The sequence below is a fragment of the Chanodichthys erythropterus genome, chromosome 19 (genome assembly GCF_024489055.1).
Source record: "Chanodichthys erythropterus isolate Z2021 chromosome 19, ASM2448905v1, whole genome shotgun sequence".
Taxonomy (NCBI): domain Eukaryota; kingdom Metazoa; phylum Chordata; class Actinopteri; order Cypriniformes; family Xenocyprididae; genus Chanodichthys; species Chanodichthys erythropterus.
The window spans coordinates 30,248,275-30,268,532 of NC_090239.1; the positions used below are offsets into that span (position 1 = coordinate 30,248,275).

The 20,258-nt window shown below is 35.7% G+C and overlaps 1 protein-coding gene across 5 annotated transcripts; it reads left to right on the top strand.

Annotated features, from left to right (window-relative positions):
• Window positions 1-8: 8 nt before the first annotated feature.
• Window positions 9-19,881, top strand: eef2k (eukaryotic elongation factor 2 kinase). 5 transcript variants are annotated; one of them, XM_067369345.1, is made up of 19 exons: window positions 15-300; window positions 657-941; window positions 2,054-2,110; window positions 3,454-3,554; window positions 5,508-5,568; window positions 5,710-5,747; window positions 6,428-6,599; window positions 6,738-6,887; window positions 6,980-7,112; window positions 10,261-10,388; window positions 11,019-11,214; window positions 12,500-12,555; window positions 12,697-12,774; window positions 14,076-14,132; window positions 15,048-15,182; window positions 16,086-16,274; window positions 16,368-16,492; window positions 18,274-18,452; window positions 18,607-19,878. In XM_067369345.1, exons 2-19 carry the CDS (start codon window positions 684-686, stop codon window positions 18,714-18,716), a joined length of 2,223 nt encoding a protein of 740 aa, XP_067225446.1. In that variant the 5' UTR covers window positions 15-300; window positions 657-683; the 3' UTR covers window positions 18,717-19,878. The 5 variants fall into 5 exon arrangements, with proteins under 5 accessions (XP_067225449.1, XP_067225448.1, XP_067225447.1 ...); XM_067369347.1 differs by lacking the exon at window positions 14,076-14,132 and having other exon boundaries at window positions 11-300; window positions 18,607-19,880; XM_067369346.1 differs by lacking the exon at window positions 2,054-2,110 and having other exon boundaries at window positions 12-300; window positions 18,607-19,879.
• Window positions 19,882-20,258: the final 377 nt, after the last annotated feature.

The following is a 20,258-nucleotide window of genomic DNA, read 5'->3' on the forward strand; positions in this document are numbered from 1 at the left end:
AGCCCACTAGAGGGCTAAATATGCAGCTCTGTCGTTGTCCTGAGTTATGCGGGGTTGGAGGAATCAACACAAGGGAACATTTGCTCGCAGGCCAAGACACGTAGTACACATTTCTGCAGAGGCACAGTAAACCTGTCACTGTCCAGTCAGTGTGCTCGAGACACAACCGCAGCTGAGACTGTTGAGCTGGCTTCCTTTTCCGAAAGGGTGTCAAGACTATTCGCGATAATATCTTAATAATATCTGTTTCCTGATTTCGTTATGTCTTCAATCTAGAGGCTTTATTCATTCTAACGTAAGGTATGTGACATGCACATTTGCTTATTCTTGTGCTCTGTAGTAGTACTACCTTAGTGCTGTTATGTTATGTTTTGTTGCTATTACTTAGTTATTATGCAACAAATTTATTTTTTATAGCTTTAAATGACGTGGTAAGATGAAGGTTTTAAAATGCGTCTGTCATTGCAACTACTGTTTGACGGGTCATTGGAATGCATGAGCAGGAACAGGTTTATCTCAGACTCAGATTAGCGAATACCTTCATCTATCAACTTGTTCTTGGTCATTCATTTCTCAGCTCATTTAAAAAGTGTTTGCATTTTGTCTTTAAATGCATCTGGTAATGTAGTATTTAACAGTAACGTGCTTGTTTATAGTTTTGGTGCACAACACAGTGGGACATCATGGCTGAGGAGGAGCTCATGTTTAGCATGGAGGAGGTGGGCAGCCCTCTGGATGGACCTAGGAATGGATGTAATAAGAATAGAGTATGTTTTAAAGATTCCAATGCCAGTGATGACGATGATGAAGATGACCTCCGCATCTGCCCCATCACTGACGACCCTATAAGTCCAACCAAAGGCTTCTGTGACTACCCAAAGAACCTAGTTCGCAACCAGCAGCTTTCTAATTCATTGCCCAAAAACTCGTTTACATACAAGGTGAGTCTTATTCAGTTAATATGCAGTTGTAACACTCTTAAACAATAAATTCTAAGAGGCTATACTTAGAAAAATAATGTTCCTGGCATGTAAACAAATGCTATTTTTGGAACAGCATAGCTGCCATACTATTTATACCTTTTGTGTAGTTTACATGGACACTGTGATTTTGCCAAGTAAGACATATTTTGTTGATACTGAAACAACATTCTTGTCTGAAAATGTAGTCCTAACCCTATCCTTATCCCTAAACCTAAGAATAACACTGATGCAGAAGCACCTAACCCTGGTTGTAAGCCAAAACTTGACACAAAATGTAAACTTGTCCTTCAAATCTGATTGGTTGTTTGGAATGTTGTTCCAGGATCAACAAAGTTGTGTACTTGTTGTACCTGCTCAAATCACGTTCACCTAGTTCACAGTGAGTAGTACATGATACCTGCATGATCTTCTACTTTTTTGTAAAAATGTGCAGTATACAGCATGTACTGTGTCCCACAAGTGGTAGTTTTACACACAAAATTATATCAAACTTTTATAATACCTGTTTTTATTTATGAATTACATGTTAGTAAGCAATACGGTCATGTGACAATATTGTAGCATACTTATGTTAGAAGCATTCATCATTGCATACTGTTTCACATTGTTTCAGTGTGTCCTGTGCAGTGATGTACACAGTTTACATCATAGCTGATGTTACTACATCATTGTGTATGACTGTAATCCCATATTGACCTATTGACCTATCATTATCCAGAACTTGAACTATCCATTTCCTATGGGTATTTTAGGGGTACTCCAAGAACATTCTTATCTTGTCCATGTCCACTTGCACAATGATCTTTCTCTAATGGTAGAAGAGATTGCCTGTCCCACCGGTGAACAAAAATTGTGTTCTCAGTAGTAGTAAACTAATGTACAGTATGCAAAAACTGTTTCCTCTATCTCTGTGACACACTCACTTCCATATATGGAGTTTGAGCTCTCTTGAGCACTTGGTAACTTCCTTAACCTCATGTACTGTAAATCATCTGTAAATATGTCAGATTGCATCAATACTAATATTGTTTGTGTTTAAACGAGTGGGTTTGTCTATTCCTCCAATTTAGAACAAAAATGACAATGAGCAGGACGTCAGGTTTGGCTCTTTAACTGAAAAAGGCCGGGTATGTTAAATACAAGTTTCTATTTCTACCCTTCACATTTTCTGTTTCTTTCCCCCATCTAGCCTGGCACCAAGCCTGGAATGCATGCTTTTCCCATATTTCTGCTATCGCATTTTTCCTTTATACTCCTTCTAAAAAGAATGATATCTGTTAGTGTCAGGGATGCAAAGAATGCTTGTCTTATACAGACAATAATATTTTTCTTTCACCCTTTTTTAATCCAACACCCACATCTCAAAATCAATCAACAAATGATACATAGAACCAAGTACCTGCCCAGCATGTTTTCTTTTTCGATAATTGTTACATACTGAAGTAGATCACTGTTAGGAAAACAAAGATTTGTTGCTACTTCCATTTTATCACAACTTTAAGCTCCTGTTTAGAATTTTACAGGCATAAAAACTGTTTAGAATGTTTAGCAGAGATGGTACTTTTTAGTGCTCATTTATTCTAGCATAGTATAAGACTTCAGTATTGAAAAGTATTGAAAATTTAATATAAATTATCAGCTTCAAATATCACACTGTTATGTTAAGTTATTTGTTCATGATACTATTGAATTCCAACTCAGATATAGTATGTAAGGTTAGTTATCAGTGGTAGTCCTGTACTCTTTAGGAGATGTCTATGTCTTCGTGATGTCTTGTGACATATGGGTAACGTTTCCATACTTAAGGGGTTCCCTGTAATGAGGAGCCCACATTTTCCTAGTGTCTGATGTATATTTGTACTCACTGTCTCACTGTGACCTTTCAAACGAAATAAATAATTGGTTGAATATATTCGGCCACATGATCTAGGTTTACTGGCTATTTTGGGATATTGTGTGTCTGACACATGGAGGGTTCGCTGATGATGACACTAGGATCACGTTGAGACTTTTACTATATAGTAGCTAGCTCTCAGTTGTTACTCAGAATTTACAAAGCACAAAGTTTATAAAATAACCAAGCCTGGTGTCTACTCCTGACAGATGCTTTGTGGGATCACAGAACAGCGACTCTGTTATTGTATGAGTATCAAGGAATGTAACAATTCTGTTTCCTAAAGGGTGCATGATGTCATTTAAAAATGATTTTCTGATGGTATTACTAGGATTCCCTACCTAATGCCTACTATATTACACTTTCAGCACTGATTCAAACTTTTCTTTGTCTTTTTATTCCTTCATGTCCTTTATTGTAGCATACCTCTTTTCCTCCTGTACTTAGCTTCTTCTCTCGATCATTGTTTTGTGCTTGCACACATCCATAATACTGTATATAGAGTGGATCTTCAGCGTTCAATCCATACAGCTAGGTGTGGAAGCATTTCATAAATCTTCAATTTCTCTTACTCAGGCTACGTGGAAACATGCTATTCAGAAAGCCAAAGCCATGCCAGATCCTTGGGCTGAGTTCCATCTGGAGGAAATCGAGACAGAGCGCTGTACTCGATACAGGTGAGTGATTTTGAGGCCCTTTGAATGGTTAACCTACTGTTCAAAGAGTGGAGGTTTGAATCCAACAAAAGGCAACACATGAGCAGTGTTGGGGAAGCTGGTTGGAATCTAATAAAATAATTTTTAAAAAAATTAGTGTAACTGAATGAAGCTACCAAACATTCCAAACCCGTAAGACTTTTGTTCATCTTCAAAATACAAATGGAGGTATTTATGTTGATCCATTAAAAGTCCATGCAAGTAAAACTTTGAGGGTTGAAAAGTTTATAAGGAGATTGTTAAAGTATTCCATATAAATCGAGCGATTTAATCCAAGTCTTTTGAAGAGACACGATAGCGTTAAATGATGAACAGATATAATTTAGGCTTTTTTCCCCACATATAAACATTGATTAACGGACATCCATAGAGCACTTCAAATATGGTAAATGGTAGTTCAACCATACTTGCAAGCATGTTTATATTCATTCCTGTTTTGAAGGTAAATGTCCTATCTTGTTAAATTTTCAACTACTATGTAAATACATGTGAAATAAACATGAAATATGAATATTTTTTTTAAAGGGGACCTATTATGCCCCTTTTACAGAATGTAATATAAGTCTCTGGTGTCACCAGAATGTGTCTGTGAAGTTTCAGCTCAAAATACCCCACAGATCATTTATTATAGCTTGTCAAATTTGCCTCTATGTGGGTGTGAGCGAAAATGTGCAGTTTTTGGTGTCCCTTGAAATGCAAATGAGCTGCTGCTCCCGGCCCACTTTCCAAAACAAGGCGGAGCTTTAACAGCTCACGCTTCAGTTGCTCAACAACAACAAAGCTGGAGAATCTCACGCAGCCAAAATGACAATTGTCAGTAACATTGTTCAGCCTCGGACACTGATGGAGAGACTCTTTCTGAATGGGTAGTGGATTTATTTATGTTGTTGCTGTGGAGTTGATTCAACTCAACAACTAGCATGTGCCGTCATGTTAATCTTTTGTGCAAATTCAGCATTGAATTGACCCTTGTTTGTGAAGAAGTCCAGCGTAAAATGACGGCATGGCAACAGCACTCTACTACAACAACTCTTCCTCCTCTCTAATGCAGCCCAACATGGTCTTGTCCCCTTTATTGAGTGTTCCTGGGGGCAGGGTAAGGTTTATGTAAATTTTCAGGGTCAGTGATATCACTACCCCTAGAAGAAGCTTGTTGTAGTCCCTACCTGCCATTTGTTGTAGTCTTTTTTTGTAATCCTTAAACAGTAGTCCTTAACAAATTAGCAGTTTCAAAAAATACACCAAAAACTTATTTTGGAACTACACTCATGCTACTAAAAAAAGTAAAGTTCATAACATCTCTATTTTTAATGAGTGATTCCCCAACACTCCACATGAGATTGACCCTTGTGCCCCATCATCACTGAACCTTCGGTTTCCTCCTGCTCCCAGTCCTGAGTTTACCACTGTGCCACACCACAGACCCCTGACACAAGTCTAAATCAATCTCAGAAGATTTCATGACATTTGCCATTGCATGTTAAATAAGAGCAACGTCAGATAGACGCAGACTCAAGCTCTAATTTTAAACATTTGTAACTTCACACCTCTAAAATATCCTTTGACCTCCAGCCAATGGTTGTATGTGCCATTAAACAACTGTTCTGATGGGTTGGTCTACGTGGTACAGAGTGTTCTGGGACACAGAAAAAAAAAGCACACATTTACTTGTGTAAATACTGGGTGTTTGCATTTAGGACTGTGCTTATCATGCAGTATTTGCTGTATTAACTCTTTCACTAACTGTCCCTAAGAAGAAGAAAAATCACTAATTTTTTTTATTGTAAAATGCATTTATTTACACCTCCAAGTAGCTTTTAGTCATGTAGTTTGAAGGGAAAGGGAATCTAAAGCTACATTTAATGTGATTTACATTGGTGTAAACTGGTGTAAACTTGTATTCTTGCTCTTTAGATACAATGCGGTTACTGGTGAATGGGCAAAAGATGACATATTTATCAAGATCTCCTCTCAGGTACTTTGGTACCATCATACACTTGTTTTCTGTATGATCTTGAAGTTGCACTTCTGTGTGATAGTAACACCAACATAAATATTTTGCTAATACTGATTATTATGTATTCTCTTGAATTATTAATTGGGATTTCTTTTACAGCCATTTGGAAAAGGAGCCATGAGAGAATGCTTCAGATCGTGAGTCAAGCAAATATATTGAATATATATATATATATATACATACCCTAGACTAGGTAAATATTACTGTTTTATTAATGAATATTGGAACAGAAGTCAAAGTATTCCTTAGGTTTTATTCATCTTTTAGCCTTTTTGCAGTTTTTATAATTTTTTAAAAGTATGAATATTCCATGTAATTGCTTAATTGCTGCCATAAAAACTTCACATTATTATATTAAAAGGATAAGGAAAATAGAAAAACACCATGGAAAAATCAAAGACGCTTTAATATATGATGTGTTTTATTAGACAGGTGAGCAAACTAATCATTGTTAAATAGCTCAGCATGGTTAGTCTTATTGTTTGAAACACTTTTTTTCTTGATTTACCACAAGTACCATGTTTTTACCATGCCTCAGAGACAACACTATTTTGTCAAGCGGCTAACATAGCATGATCAGAGAGAACTTTTTCCATCATACCATATATTTTTTAATTAATTACATGTCATTTAGCAACACAAGTTAAATGCTCATCATTATGGTTTAGTATTTCTCCCCTGTCTAATTGAATAATTGCTTAAATGAATGTAAAGTAAATTCTTTATTCAGGGGGCAGCCCTAAATTGAATACTCTCATCTCTTGTTTTAAAATGGATTTTTGTTGACCTGTAGCTTTCTATTCCCTTTCGTTCACAGGAAGAAGTTATCAAACTTTTCCCACAGCAACAACTGGAAATCAGCCTCAAACTACGTGGCTAAGCGCTACATGGAGACTGTGGACAGAGAGGTTTACTTTGAGGATGTGAGGTTACAAATGGAGGCTAAATTATGGGGCGAGGAGTTCAATCGCCACAGGCCTCCCAAACAGGTACATGGATGTAGTTTATTATGATCATAAAACATGGCCACATTTTTGTGTAAACCAGGTTTGATCACTCAAAACGGGTTTGAACAATCATACCAGATATAAATTATGTGCTTCTTTAACATGTCCCATCATTATTAGGTTGACATCATGCAGATGTGTGTTGTGGAAATGACTAGTCGCCCTGGGAGCCCTTTGTTTCACCTGGAACACTACATTGAGGGGAAGTATACAAAGTACAACTCAAACTCTGGTTTTGTGAGGGACGATAACATACGGCTTACACCCCAGGTATATTGTCAAGGATGTATCAAATCTGAATCTGTTGTCCCAGTGAAATGATGTGTGATTATTTATTGGCAATGATGTTTTTGTGGCTTTAGGCATTTAGTCATTTCACATTTGAGCGCTCTGGACACCAGCTGATTGTGGTGGACATTCAGGGTGTTGGGGACCTTTATACAGACCCTCAGATCCACACTGAGAAGGGGACTGACTTTGGAGATGGCAACCTGGGTATTTATCAATATCCTGCATTTTTTCTCCTTATAAACTTGAAGACTTCTTATAAATTTGATTTGTCTTAAGCATGAGTAGTGTAAGCATGAGGAACATTTTTAGTGATGTACTGTACTGAAATGTTGTTGACACGATGTTGAGCTGGCATTGTGTATATATCCTGAAAAGGAACTTTCAATGCTCGTGCTGACTGGCACACTGCCAAAGAATTTGGGATGTGGTCGATGTTAAAATGTGTTATTAAAAACAATAAGCAGTAAAAAAAGAACTCAATGCGCGCTGACGGACACACAGCAATATGTCAAAATACCCATTGTGTAGATTATTCATGTATGAATATGCAAATGTAAAAAGTGAAAATAACGTACTGCTCTTGACTGAATAACATTTTTTTTTAGCTTTAATAAGAATAAGTTTATATTTAATTCATATAGTGAAGACTATGTAATATTTTTTACATTTGATTTATTAAATTTCTGTTCTAATTCTGACTACATAAACCTATTGTACCTGAAAAACTTAATTTAATTCATATTTTTGTTATATTGTATTTGTCCTATTTGTAATTTCCTGACATTTGCTACAGACAAATTGCTACAGAAATTAGATAAAATAACACAAAATAACTATATTGTGATATATATAGTTATCGTAAATTAAAAATATGGTCATATCGTCCACCCCTTTTTGACAGTATCGATTTCTCGTTTTTAATCAATCTTCACTTTGATGAACCAAGATCTTTTAGTCTATGCTGTTTTAAATACACAAATCATTATTTGTAGTGCACCTACCATCCAATAATCAAAATAAGTTTTGTGCTTTTTTACTTTTTATATAAAAAACAAATTCTCAGCTTTAAGAAAATAACTCTAAAGAGAAGCATTTGCTAAATATATGCACTATATTAAAAATTCATTATATTTTTACTTAACCTGTGCCTTTATTATTTAATGTTTGAATAAATCTCTCATCAAAACAATGTTTTTTTTTTCAACAAAGAATTGAGGTAGAAACATTGTTTATACAAAACCGATTCCAAAAAAGTTGGGACACTGTACAAATTGTGAATAAAAAAGGAATGCAATAATTTACAAATCTCATAAACTTATATATTATTCACAATAGAATATAGATAACATATCAAATGTTGAAAGTGAGACATTTTGAAATGTCATGCCAAATATTGGCTCATTTTTGATTTCATGAGAGCAACACATTCCAAAAAATGGACAGGTAGCAATAAGAGGCCGGAAAAGTTCAATGTACATATAAGGAACAGCTGGAGGACCAATTTGCAACTTATTAGGTCAATTGTCAACATGATTGATTCAGATTATCTGGAACAATCTCTGTGCATAAGGGTCAAGGCCGGAAAACCATACTAGATGCCCGTGATCTTCGGGCCCTTAGACGGCACTGCATCACATACAGGAATGCTACTGTAATGGAAATCACAACATGGGCTCACTTCCAGAAATCATTGTCGGTGAACACAATCCACCGTGCCATTCACCGTTGCCGGCTAAAACTCTATAGGTCAAAAAAGAAGCCATATCTAAACATGATCCAGAAGTGCAGGCATTTTCTCTGGGCCAATGCTCATTTAAAATGGACTGTGGCAAAGTGGAAAACTGTCCTATGGTCAGACAAATCAAAATTTGAAGTTATTTTTTGGAAAACTGGGATGCCATGTCATCTGGAATAAAGAGGACAAGGACAACCCAAGTTGTTATCAGAGCTCAGTTCAGAAGCCTGCATCTCTGATGGTATGGGGTTGCATGACTGCGTGTGGCATGGGCAGCTTACACATCTGGAAAGGCACCATCAATGCTGAAAGGTATATCCAAGTTCTAGAACAACATATGCTCCCATCCATACGTCGTCTCTTTCAGGGAAGACCTTTCATTTTCCAACATGACAATGCCAGACCACATACTGCATCAATTACAACATCATGGCTATGTAGAAGAAGGTACTGAAATGGCCAGCCTGCAGTCTGGATCTTTCACCCATAGAAAACATTTGGTGCATCATAAAGAGGAAGATACGACAAAAAAGACCTAAGGCAGTTGACCAACGAGAAGCCTGTATTAGACAAGAATGGGACAACATTCCTATTCCTAAACTTGAGCAACTTGTCTCCTCAGTCCCCAGACATTTGCAGACTGTTATAAAAAGAGGGGATGCCACACAGTGGTAAACATGGCTAAAGGGGTGGATTCTGGAATCCACTGCCGCTTCAATATATATCCTCTTTACCTCTCACTGAGCAAAAAGAACATGTTATCTGTATGTTTTGGGGAAAGTTTCCTGCTCAGAGCAGAGCTCAGATCAACTTCAGCCTTGAAGAAGCTGTGAATCGTGTGTATGTGCGCTAAGAGTTCTGTGCAGGTCCCTTTGTACTGGACAACTGGCATTCTGCTCGAGGCCAGCAGACGCCATGTCATGAGTCCAAAAGGACATCCGGTACCTAAATCCAGGGTCCCCCTCGTCATCACCGTGATGAAGGGAGATATGCTTCTTACCATCTGTCCACGTGTGGAAAATTTCTAATCTTGTCTATTTTTCTTAGCCATTCAGAATCATCCAACCTGAAGTAATGACGTAGTTAGTAGACTCTGTTAGAGTATAATTGTTGTGGAAATGTGAATGTACACAGGGCGGCCTATGAACTCCTTGTGAGACTTGAAGCTGGCTTCTGCAGATGAAAATGCAAACTATTCTTCATTAAATTTTTCTTCAATTTAATATTCTTTTAAACTTTGACTACGGGTCTTTATTCAACATATTGTTTCAAGGGTCCTAAACTGTTTATCCCCAACATGGCCTTGTCCCAACTTTTTTGAGATGTGTTGATGCCATGAAATTTAAAATCAACTTATTTTTCCCTTAAAATGATACATTTTCTCAGTTTAAATATTTGTTATATCATCTATGTTGTTTTCTGAATAAAATATTGAAATTTGAAACTTCCACATCATTGCATTCTGTTTTTATTCACAATTTGTACAGTGTCGGGTTTGTATTATTTTTAGTCTGTGCATTTTAAATATTATGGTTTTTAGCTTTCTGTAAAAAAATTGTCTCTTTGCATCACTAGTAATTGTTGCCATATGTGTATGTGTGTGTGTGTGTGTTCCAGGTGTGCGTGGCATGGCTCTTTTCTTCCACTCTCACCTGTGTAATAAGATCTGCAGGAGTATGAGCCTCACTCGCTTTGACCTGTCCCCTTCTGAATATGCACAACTGGACTGCACCAACAAATTGCTGGTTTGTACAACATCCTTCTGTAAGCTCTAAAGGTAACCTGGGTTCAACAGTTGGATTGCCTGGGGTTAGTGCGAGAAGTTTTGGCCAGTTGACGGAACCTTCCAATATGGACAGTGCTATATTTATATGCTGCAGTGATGACGTATTTTTGTGGGCCATCTTGGAAGTAGCATCAGCCTGGTTCCCTCGACAAAAACCTAATAGGTTTTTACCATTGGCTTTTTGAATTTTTGCTGAAAATAAGCTCTGACCAGTGAAAATGTATGATGCTTAAATTGTTCATCATGATAAACATCACAAATGAAAACAACTTGTATGATAATACTAAAATATTAAATCGTTTCCGGGGTTTTGAGGACAAAATACATCATTTCTGCTGATGTGTCGATCAATTCCTTTTTCCATGTTTAATGAAACATGCTATACTAAAATATTATACTTTGGTTCTGATAGTTAACTTAAAAATGTGGGTGTTTTTGTGGTGTGGCCAGTGAAAATATCATCATATATAAATAAAATTCTTATCACTTAGTCCGGAATTCACAAACTGTTGCAATTGGTTATGCATTTGGAACATTTAAACACACATTTCTGAAAGTTTGCTAAATTAATTCATTTTTTTCTAAGCAGAATTCAGCTCAGACTGTCCTCCGCGGATGTGAAGAGCAGTGTGGTTCACCCAGGGTGCGGACAACCTCTCTCGGCCACATGCCTGTTCTCCTGTCCCGGCTCTCTGAGACTTCTTCAGTTGATGAAAACAGTGAAACAGACTCGATTCCCTGTTCTCCACTTAGTATGGGTGTTTCTGCAGGCCGATCACCCATGGGTAATACTACTAACCCAGTACTATGTGTGACTGCATTTAAGTAGCCCATCTGATTAATACCAAATCCCCCTTAAGACAAGTCAGATCACTTTGGTGACAGATATTTTTTTCTATGTAGGTAACAAGCGTTTAGTTGCAACCTACTTGAATGGAGAAAAACTGAAATATCCAATACTGTTAGTTTAGATAATTTCAGTGTGTTACAGTTGCCCTCAACTGAAGACAACAGACATAACAATGAATAAATCCTTGCATTTCTAGGCATTTTTTGAAGTACCTCATGCAATCAAGATTTATCAGCTGTCAGTATGTTGCAACCACCTGGAAACACTTTTTTTAAATACATGTATTTAAAGTTCTAGAAGTGCCTTCACTTGTTGTCAGCTGGCCGAGAACTGAAGTGGGCCTTTGAATGTCTGGTTGTGATGTTACTATAATTACCAATTTGTTTCTATGGGAAAACAAGAAAATACTTAGTGGATTTAGCTATTTTTAGAGAGAAAAGTTTAAACTTTTTAAATGCCTAAAAGTTATTGTGTGTTGTTGTATTTGATACTTACTAAGCAAAAACACATAACCATCTTTATTTTGACAGCAGTATGGATTAAAGAAAACTGCAATTAAAATATGGGATGCTCTAAATATATATGTCTGCAGCAGTCTGACTTATTTAAATATAGCCACATTTATCAGAAATTTCCCTACAGAAATGACAATGAATAGGTAACTATGGTAGTTAGGGTTTGTTTTCCCTAATGCTAAATTATGTTCCCCCTAGAAAATGATGCAGTGCTGACTGTATCTATGGCTTAGCTCATGAATATCAATTAGCCTGGTGCAGATGTTGCTAAGTAACCTTCTTGGGCCAGTTTGCACTGACCTTTTGTTGTTTTGATGAATATTATAAGCACATATATCCTAATTTACGTATATAAGGCTTTAGTAGAGTATACACTTGTTCAGAATATCAAAACTGTCATGTTGACAATTTAACATTATGATTCAAAAAGTATCGACAAAATTGTTTAGCACCTTGATTGGTAGCACTACATATTCTGTTCAGTTAAAACACATTTGTTTGTTTAAGCCTTTCTTCAATTCATTTGCACAAATAAAACTGCAAGATATCAAGACATTCTAGCTCAAATGTAAAGTGCTCTATAGTATGTCAGGTTCATTCTGTACAACCTTAGCGCTGAATATATTTTTTGGGACAAATGTACATCAATTTTTATAAAAAAAAAAATGTTAACTGTTATGTCTCTCGATTTATGTTTCATAACAGGCTGGTCATTTATGAATGAAATGAATGAGACACATCGAGCTAACACAGATCATAAGGTCAGTTTGTGAAGAAGAATATATATCCACTGTTGACAGTGCTATTAAATTCAGTGATATTTTGTGGAAACTTATTTGATTTAAGTTGTAAAGCTGATTTATACTATTTCTAAACTGATTAAACTGTACTTGCATTCACAGGACTCAGAAAATGGAGGAGACAGTGGTTACCCTAGTGAGAAGCGCAGTGAAGGAGACTTAGTGGAACATCACAGCCAGGTACTGATTATCAGATGGCAAGACAATGCAAATTCAGAATCTTATTATATTATATTATATTATATTATATTATATTATATTATATTATATTATATTATATTATATTATATTATATTATATTATATTATATTATATTATATTATATTATATTATATTATATTATAGTGTTGTCAAATATACTGATATTTCAATATGTATCGATACTGAAACATCTGAAGTGGTTCCAATACACCTTTTCTGCAGTATCGAAACACCGATACCAGCTGCGAGTGTTCATTCTCTGGCAAATTGGCACACACCCACCTCCTGTCACTCACTCGTCTCATTTGCTTCGGTCGAATAATGCATAATTGCGCATGATTTTAGTCATTCCTGCAGGTTTCACGCTCAGACCACCGATCTATCCGCTTTCATATTGCCACCTCTCAAACAGCTTGTGAGTACCAAATTGAGTTCTTTTTCGCATAAAAGGTGAAATACATACAAAATTATGTCAAAATATCTTCTTGGAGAGTATTCAGGTGAACACAGTTAGTTTTGGAATGTAAATAGAGAAAACGCATGTCATGTAACAGTATATTAGATCCGTGCATAAGCATTTAAAGTGACAGCAGCCTGACAAACCTGCTGCTATCTGTCGGAACAAAAAACAAAGGGAAAATCACTCGCTGCTCTTGACTGATTAACTTTTGTAACTTTTTTTTTTGTAAGCTATTATTACCCAAATTATCAAAAAATGATGAGATGATAATAACAAATTATATGTATGGTGGTATATATGGCAGTTTTCCCTGTGGTTTCGAAAAATGGTATCGAATATTGAAATTTTTCATGGTATCGTATCAAAGTTGGAAATTCCAGTATCATGACAACACTATTATATTGTATTAATCACAACAGTATTTTTATCCGGCACAAAAGCAATGAGGGTTTTGGATTATTGTCAGCATTAAACTTGAGCAAATACAGAATTAAATTGAAATGAAAATAATTTACAACTGTTGTTTTGTTTTTTAGATATAGATATTATATAGATAGATCTGTTGATAATATAGATATTTAAAAAATATATATTTTAGTTTCATGCAACTGAGAAATTAGAAAAAGCTGAAATTAGAAGCTTTTTTTTCTTTAAAATTCTTGCTTGTTTTCTTTGTTACTCCCCAATAAAGTTTCCTTTCTATTGCATTATAAACCTGTTATGTGCTGTGCTTATGTGCAACATAAAAGCGCAACAGTAATACATTTTGGGCTCCTAAGATATGTGATAGTAGGTTTTTAATTCATTCATCATTATTTAGGGACGTCCCTTCTACAACAGACATTTCTCAGAATCGGATGAGGACAGTGTTCGTCGGGTAACTACAAAACTGTTGATAAAGTCCCTGTATCTAATCATGATAGTCACCCATCTCCCATTGATTCCTAATCTGTTCCTTCTCATAGAACGTTGATTTAAAGTGGTGCTGTTTTGTAATCCACCTTTTATCTAAACCTCTTAACCTTTTCATCTCATTATTCTTCAATCCTAACTCCTTTATCTCATCTTACTTTTAACCTCCTCACAAGTGGAAAGCTCTCATTTTCCGTACTATAAACGCATATGCTGGGTTCCCACAATCATGGAAAACCTGTCACTGTCAGGGAATTTTTGATTTTTGAATGGCATGTAAAAGTCATGGAAATTTCTCTTGTTGTGCTCACAAAATATTTCATTGACTAGCAGTTGCTGTTTGTGAGTGAAATTTCTATTAAAACATATAAAATAAACATAATAAAATAAAAACATTCTGGAATGACTGGAGAAGTCATAGAAGCCAAAATATGTGGGAACCCTGCATGTGATTTCCTGCATGCATTGCTTTTTTTTAAATATTTGAAGATTTTAAGTGTTTATTTTTTGTGGTTTTCTAAGGTTCACAGATACTTTTGTTATCCATATGTAAGGCTTCAGGGAATGTCATATATTAAAAAAAGTGAAAGCAGTTACATATAAAAACAGTTTATCAAATGACAACCGTGTTTGTTTACAATAAAGGAACACTTCACAAATCAGCTATGCGCTGTATTTGATATCACAGACCAGCGCTCCAAGCTATATGTTGTCCCTATACAAGGTCTATTTCTGACCTTGGTCTTGGCCAGTAATAGATAAAAAAGTGTGGATATATTTAAAATTTGGGCATGGGACAATTCATGAAGTCAATCATGTTGTCATTTCTTGGCTCAGTTATTATTTTATAAATAATATGTATTTTTGTTGTGCCTCTCAGCTGACAGAAGAAAAATGGAGTTTTTACCATTCATCTCGCTCCCACATACACAGACCATCGTGTGTGGCAATGGAGGTGGAGAGACTTAATGCTATGCTTATTGAAAGGAAAATTGGCAAATCCATTCTTGGCAAGGTAAGAAACTGTGCAATGTGTTTACAAACCTGGTCCTGAAACTCACAAATTAATTTTTTTACTTTTTCTGACTTAAAGGCACCATTTCAGCCTTGAAAGCTAAGGTAGGCAATTTTAGAGAGGCTAGCAAGCTAGCTTTGGAAGCATAAGATCCCACCCTCCCCCGCCACAGCACTTTCTAAAGCGACGCCTCCTCTGAAACACATGAACGAGTACAGCAGAGCAGAGTCTGTGAAGCGTCACGAGAGACGGCATTATATTACCTGAAGTCTCAAACCAAATAACATTACAATAATAATTAAGGTAAACAACTTAAAGAGCTAGATGTAGATTAGGTGCAGAAATTGAATAAAGTAATCAAATGTAAAATAGCACTGCATAGTCTTCACTGTATAAATTAAATATAGATTAATCCTTATTAAAGTTTTACAAGTTACTCAGTGTTGTTTTGCAGTGAGTCTGTTTGATTAACATTAAAGGTGCCCTTTTTTTTACCCTAGAATTCTTTTTCACAAGATGTAATATAAGTCTAAGGTGTCCACTGAATGTGTTTGTGAAGTTTCAGCTCAAAATACCCCATAGATTTTTTTTAAATTAATTTTTGTAACTGCCTATTTTGGGGCATCATTAAATATGCGCCGATTCAGGCTGCTTCCCCTTTAAATCCTTGCGCTCCCCGCCCCCGAGTTCGCAACTCTAATACATTGCATAAACAAAGTTCACACAGCTAATATTACCCTCAACAACAGCAACATGCTAACGAAACATTTAGAAAGACAGTGGAGGGACGGAAACCTTTTGTTTCTGTTTTGAAGATGAACAAAAGTCTTAAGGGTTTTGAAGGAGATAAGGGTGAATAGATGACGACAGAATTTTCATTTTTGTCTGAACTATCCCTTTAAGGTTCATCTGGCCATGGTCCGCTACCACGAGGCCGGGCGCTTCTGTGAGAAAGATGCCCCGTGGGACGAGATTTCTGCAATGTATCATCTGGAGAGGGCCGCCATGTGTGGGGAGCTCGAGGCTATAGTTGCCCTTGGCCAATGTTATCTTCAGCTACCACATCACATTCTACAAGAGATAGAATTAGAGGTGCTTTCAAATGGTCTCATGGTTGGTAACATATTAATTTATCTCTCTGCCGTGCTTATACTTCTCTGTCATGTCTGTGTTGTTTCATCTCAGGCATCTGAGGAAAACAGCAAGAAGGGCTTCCACTTCCTGCTGCAGGCCGCCGAGGCAGGAGACCGGCAGAGTATGATTCTAGTGGCACGAGCATTTGACACGGGTCTGAAGCTCCCTTCTGATAGGTGAGAAATGCTTTAATTACATTTTATCTGTATAGACAAAAATGTGTTTAGACAGGGATCCTAGGCAGGAGGGAAATGTTTGGAATTTGATTTTATCCATTTCCAGATCTGGACAAGTCAGAATAAGATTATTTTTCCATTAAGATTATGTTTCCAGACTGTTGTCTAAAATATAAATTTGAGAATTTCTAAAAATAATTTGATCAAACATGCAAAGTGTTTTTCAAGTTTTTCAAGTGATTGTTTCACTAAATTATATTACATGCATATTTACATTATGCAAAACTGTTTGTCTTTACCATAAGTGAGTCTCTTTTGATCTTCACTAAATGACTGAGCATTCAAAAAACAGCAACTGATAAAGGGATTGTGCAATTATTTAAATCACACTGTACTTTGTTTTTTGGTGATCATGCAGCAAGAAACCATGATTATATTATCAAACTGATATTTCAGAGGTAAATATATGCAGGTTAAGGTGTTTTAGGTTTCTTCCCTTTACGTATTCATGTTATCAATTTAAGAAAACCAATGGATTTGGTGAACATTATAAAAAAAGCATATTTACAGATTACTGTACTATATACTGAATATAAATCTGAAAATAATGTGAAATATTGGAGTTAGAGTAATAATGCCTGATAATTAATTTATTTCATCAGTAAATTTATATTATATTATACTGGATAACACATCCTGCCATTATTTTGAAAATAAGATTTTCAAAAAAAAAAAAAAAAAAAAAAAATATATATATATATATATATATATATATATATATATATATATATATATATATATATATAGTTGCAAGAAAAAGTATGTGAACCACTTGCAGAATGTGAAAAATAAGAGAGATCATACAAACTGCATGCTATTTTTTATTTAGTACTGTCCTGAATAAGATATTTTACATAAAAGATATTTACATATAATCCATAAGACAAAAAAATAGCTGAATTTATTAAAATGAATCAGTTCAAAAGTTTGTACCTATATGATCTATGACTGTTTTTTTGTTTTGTGATGGTTGTTCATGAGTCCCTTGTTTATTCTGAGCAATTAAACTGAGAAAATTCTGTCATTAATCACTCACCTTCATGTTGTTCCAAACCTTCCAAACCAGTCATTCCAGATCTTCATTCATCTTCGGAACACAAATTAAGATATTTTTTATGAAATCTGAGAAAAGGAACTAAAGACATCATTAAAATAGTCCACGTGACTGCAGTGGTTCAGCCTTAATTTTATGAAGCGACCAGAATACTTTTTGTGCGCAAAAACAAAACAAAAATTACTTTATTCAACAATCTCTTCTCTTCCATGTCAGTCTCCTAAGCAGTTGACATAGTAAACACAGAGCAGTGCTTCAGTGTTTACATCTGTATTCTCAGTATTCTCATCGCGTCATAAAATTTAGGTTGAACCACTGCAGTCACGTGGACTATTTTGTCTTTAGTGTCTTTAGTACCTTTCTGGACCTTGACAGTAGTAATTAAATTGCTGTCTATGGAGGAGTCAGAGAGCTCTCGGATTTCATCAAAAGATGAATGAAGGTCTCACGGGTTTGGAACGACATGAGGGTGAGTGATTAATGACCGAATTTTTATTTTTGGGTGAACTAACCCTTTAACATGTGACAAATGGTTTCAAAATACAACATTCTGACTACTAATATCATAAAAAAAATCTACAGAGAATTCATGAAAAGTATGGAATTTTAAAAAAGAAAATCTGTAGGAACCCAGTTTAGAACCGGAACGTTTATTTTGAAAATGCAGGTCTATGGACTGGACAGATGCCGTGCACTGGTACGACTCTGCCCTTAAGATGATGGACTATGACGAGGGTGGAGAGTTTGATGGGATACAGGACGAGCCGCGCTACCTTCTGTTGGCACGATTGGCTGAGATGTACCAGGAGGGAGGGTTCAACCTGGATGCAGACCCCCAAAGAGCAGGTGAGTATATCTCAGGCCACAGTGTACTTCAGATTTAACATAGGAAAATATTACAATAGAAGATTTTGATCTCTAAATGTGTCATGAATTTGCTGTAATGTTGTAAATTGGAGTTGTATGCATGTAAGAGTTATGACGTCTTCATATTTTGTAGGCGATCTTTTCACCGAGGCAGCTGATGCAGCTATGGAGGCCATGAAGGGCAGACTGGCCAATCAGTACTACATGAAAGCAGAAGAAGCATGGGCTATGATGGAAGAATGAAAGTACTGATTTGCAAAAAACAAACGGAAAAAAACATAAATGCTTCATATTTTGCACCCAGCTCCTGTTTACATGCTGTTTTCAATGGTCCATTTGACTTGATAAGGTTGATCTTGGATCTGTTTTCTAATGAATGTGACAAGGGCATACGCTGATTCTAGATCAGTGATATACTCAGGTGCTAAATACGCATAATCTCTTGGTTCATTTTTCATTAAGAATAGTTGGGACAGTGTCTGCAGGCTGATCTGCCTGTTTCATGGGAATTTGGGATATGTGCATTATCTGCTAGTGATTTCATTCTTTTTTCTAAAAAGCTAACTGGATGTTTTCTTAATAAACCTATTGTGACTGTTAAAAAAGGACATCTCTGATTGATATATTTCTGTAAAATTAATTTACTTGTATTATTAAATCTGACATGTAAGGATTTTAAGCATGAAAAGTGATTGCTGAGTTTTAACCAACGCAATCTCGTCAATCAAATTTGTACGTATTTTATGAGGTGGCTAATTCGGATGAATTCATAGACCTTACTTGTACGAATTCGTACGATTTGTGTAAACCCCAGTGACGGGTAGGTTTAGGGGTGGGGTTTGGGGTAGGTCATACGTATGAATTCATACGAATTTGTTAACTCGTAAAAAACATTTTAGCAAAAAACTTATGAATTCATCCGAGTGAGGTCATATAAATTAGTCACCTTGTAAAATACATACGAATTGCCGTGAGATAGAGTTGGTTTTAACCTGTTTTGCATTGATACTGTCAAAAACAACTTTCAAAATTCACCATAATGAAGGAGTGTACCAGTGTGTGTGATCCTTTTTGCTGTTTTTTAATGATTATTAGATTAAATAATAATAATAAAATCATTTTTAAAAAGTACGTCTCATTTCACATATGCCTGTTTAACTAGCCAGAAATATGTTCTGTTGTCTTTTAGATTCATACCAAGATGTCACTGGAGATAAATTAATGGTAGGAAATAATAAAGTATGTGATATAAGATGGAATTTCAGGCAAGGACATCCAGCAGCAAGGACATTCAAACCCAAGACTTTAGTGTTGCTAGCGCCATGCTGTACTGGTTGAGCTACAAAAATAATCAATAGGCTACTCTTTGTTTGTTTTTCTATATTTGAAATAATGTCATTTATCTGAATGTATCCATGTTTCTACAGGTAAGTGATTTATTTTGATAAATAAATTTGTACAACAATATTGGATTTGTTCTCTACAATTAAAAACAAGTAACAGGAAAAGAACACATACATTTTATTAGCATATCGACAAGTTCAGTGACCATAATTTAAATTTTAAAAATTTGGTGGTTAATACATTACTGTATGGTTTCACAGACAAAGCTTAAGCCTAGTCCCAATCTAAAATGCATGTTTGAGCTGTTTTAACTAAGCAACTTGGACTGACATATCTTAAAATGTGTCATTGTTTTGTCTCCGGATGCACACCACTAATGTTTTTCTCTAAAGCACGTTTATTAAAGCTACTTAAATGTCCTAATTTGCCTGGCTTAATATA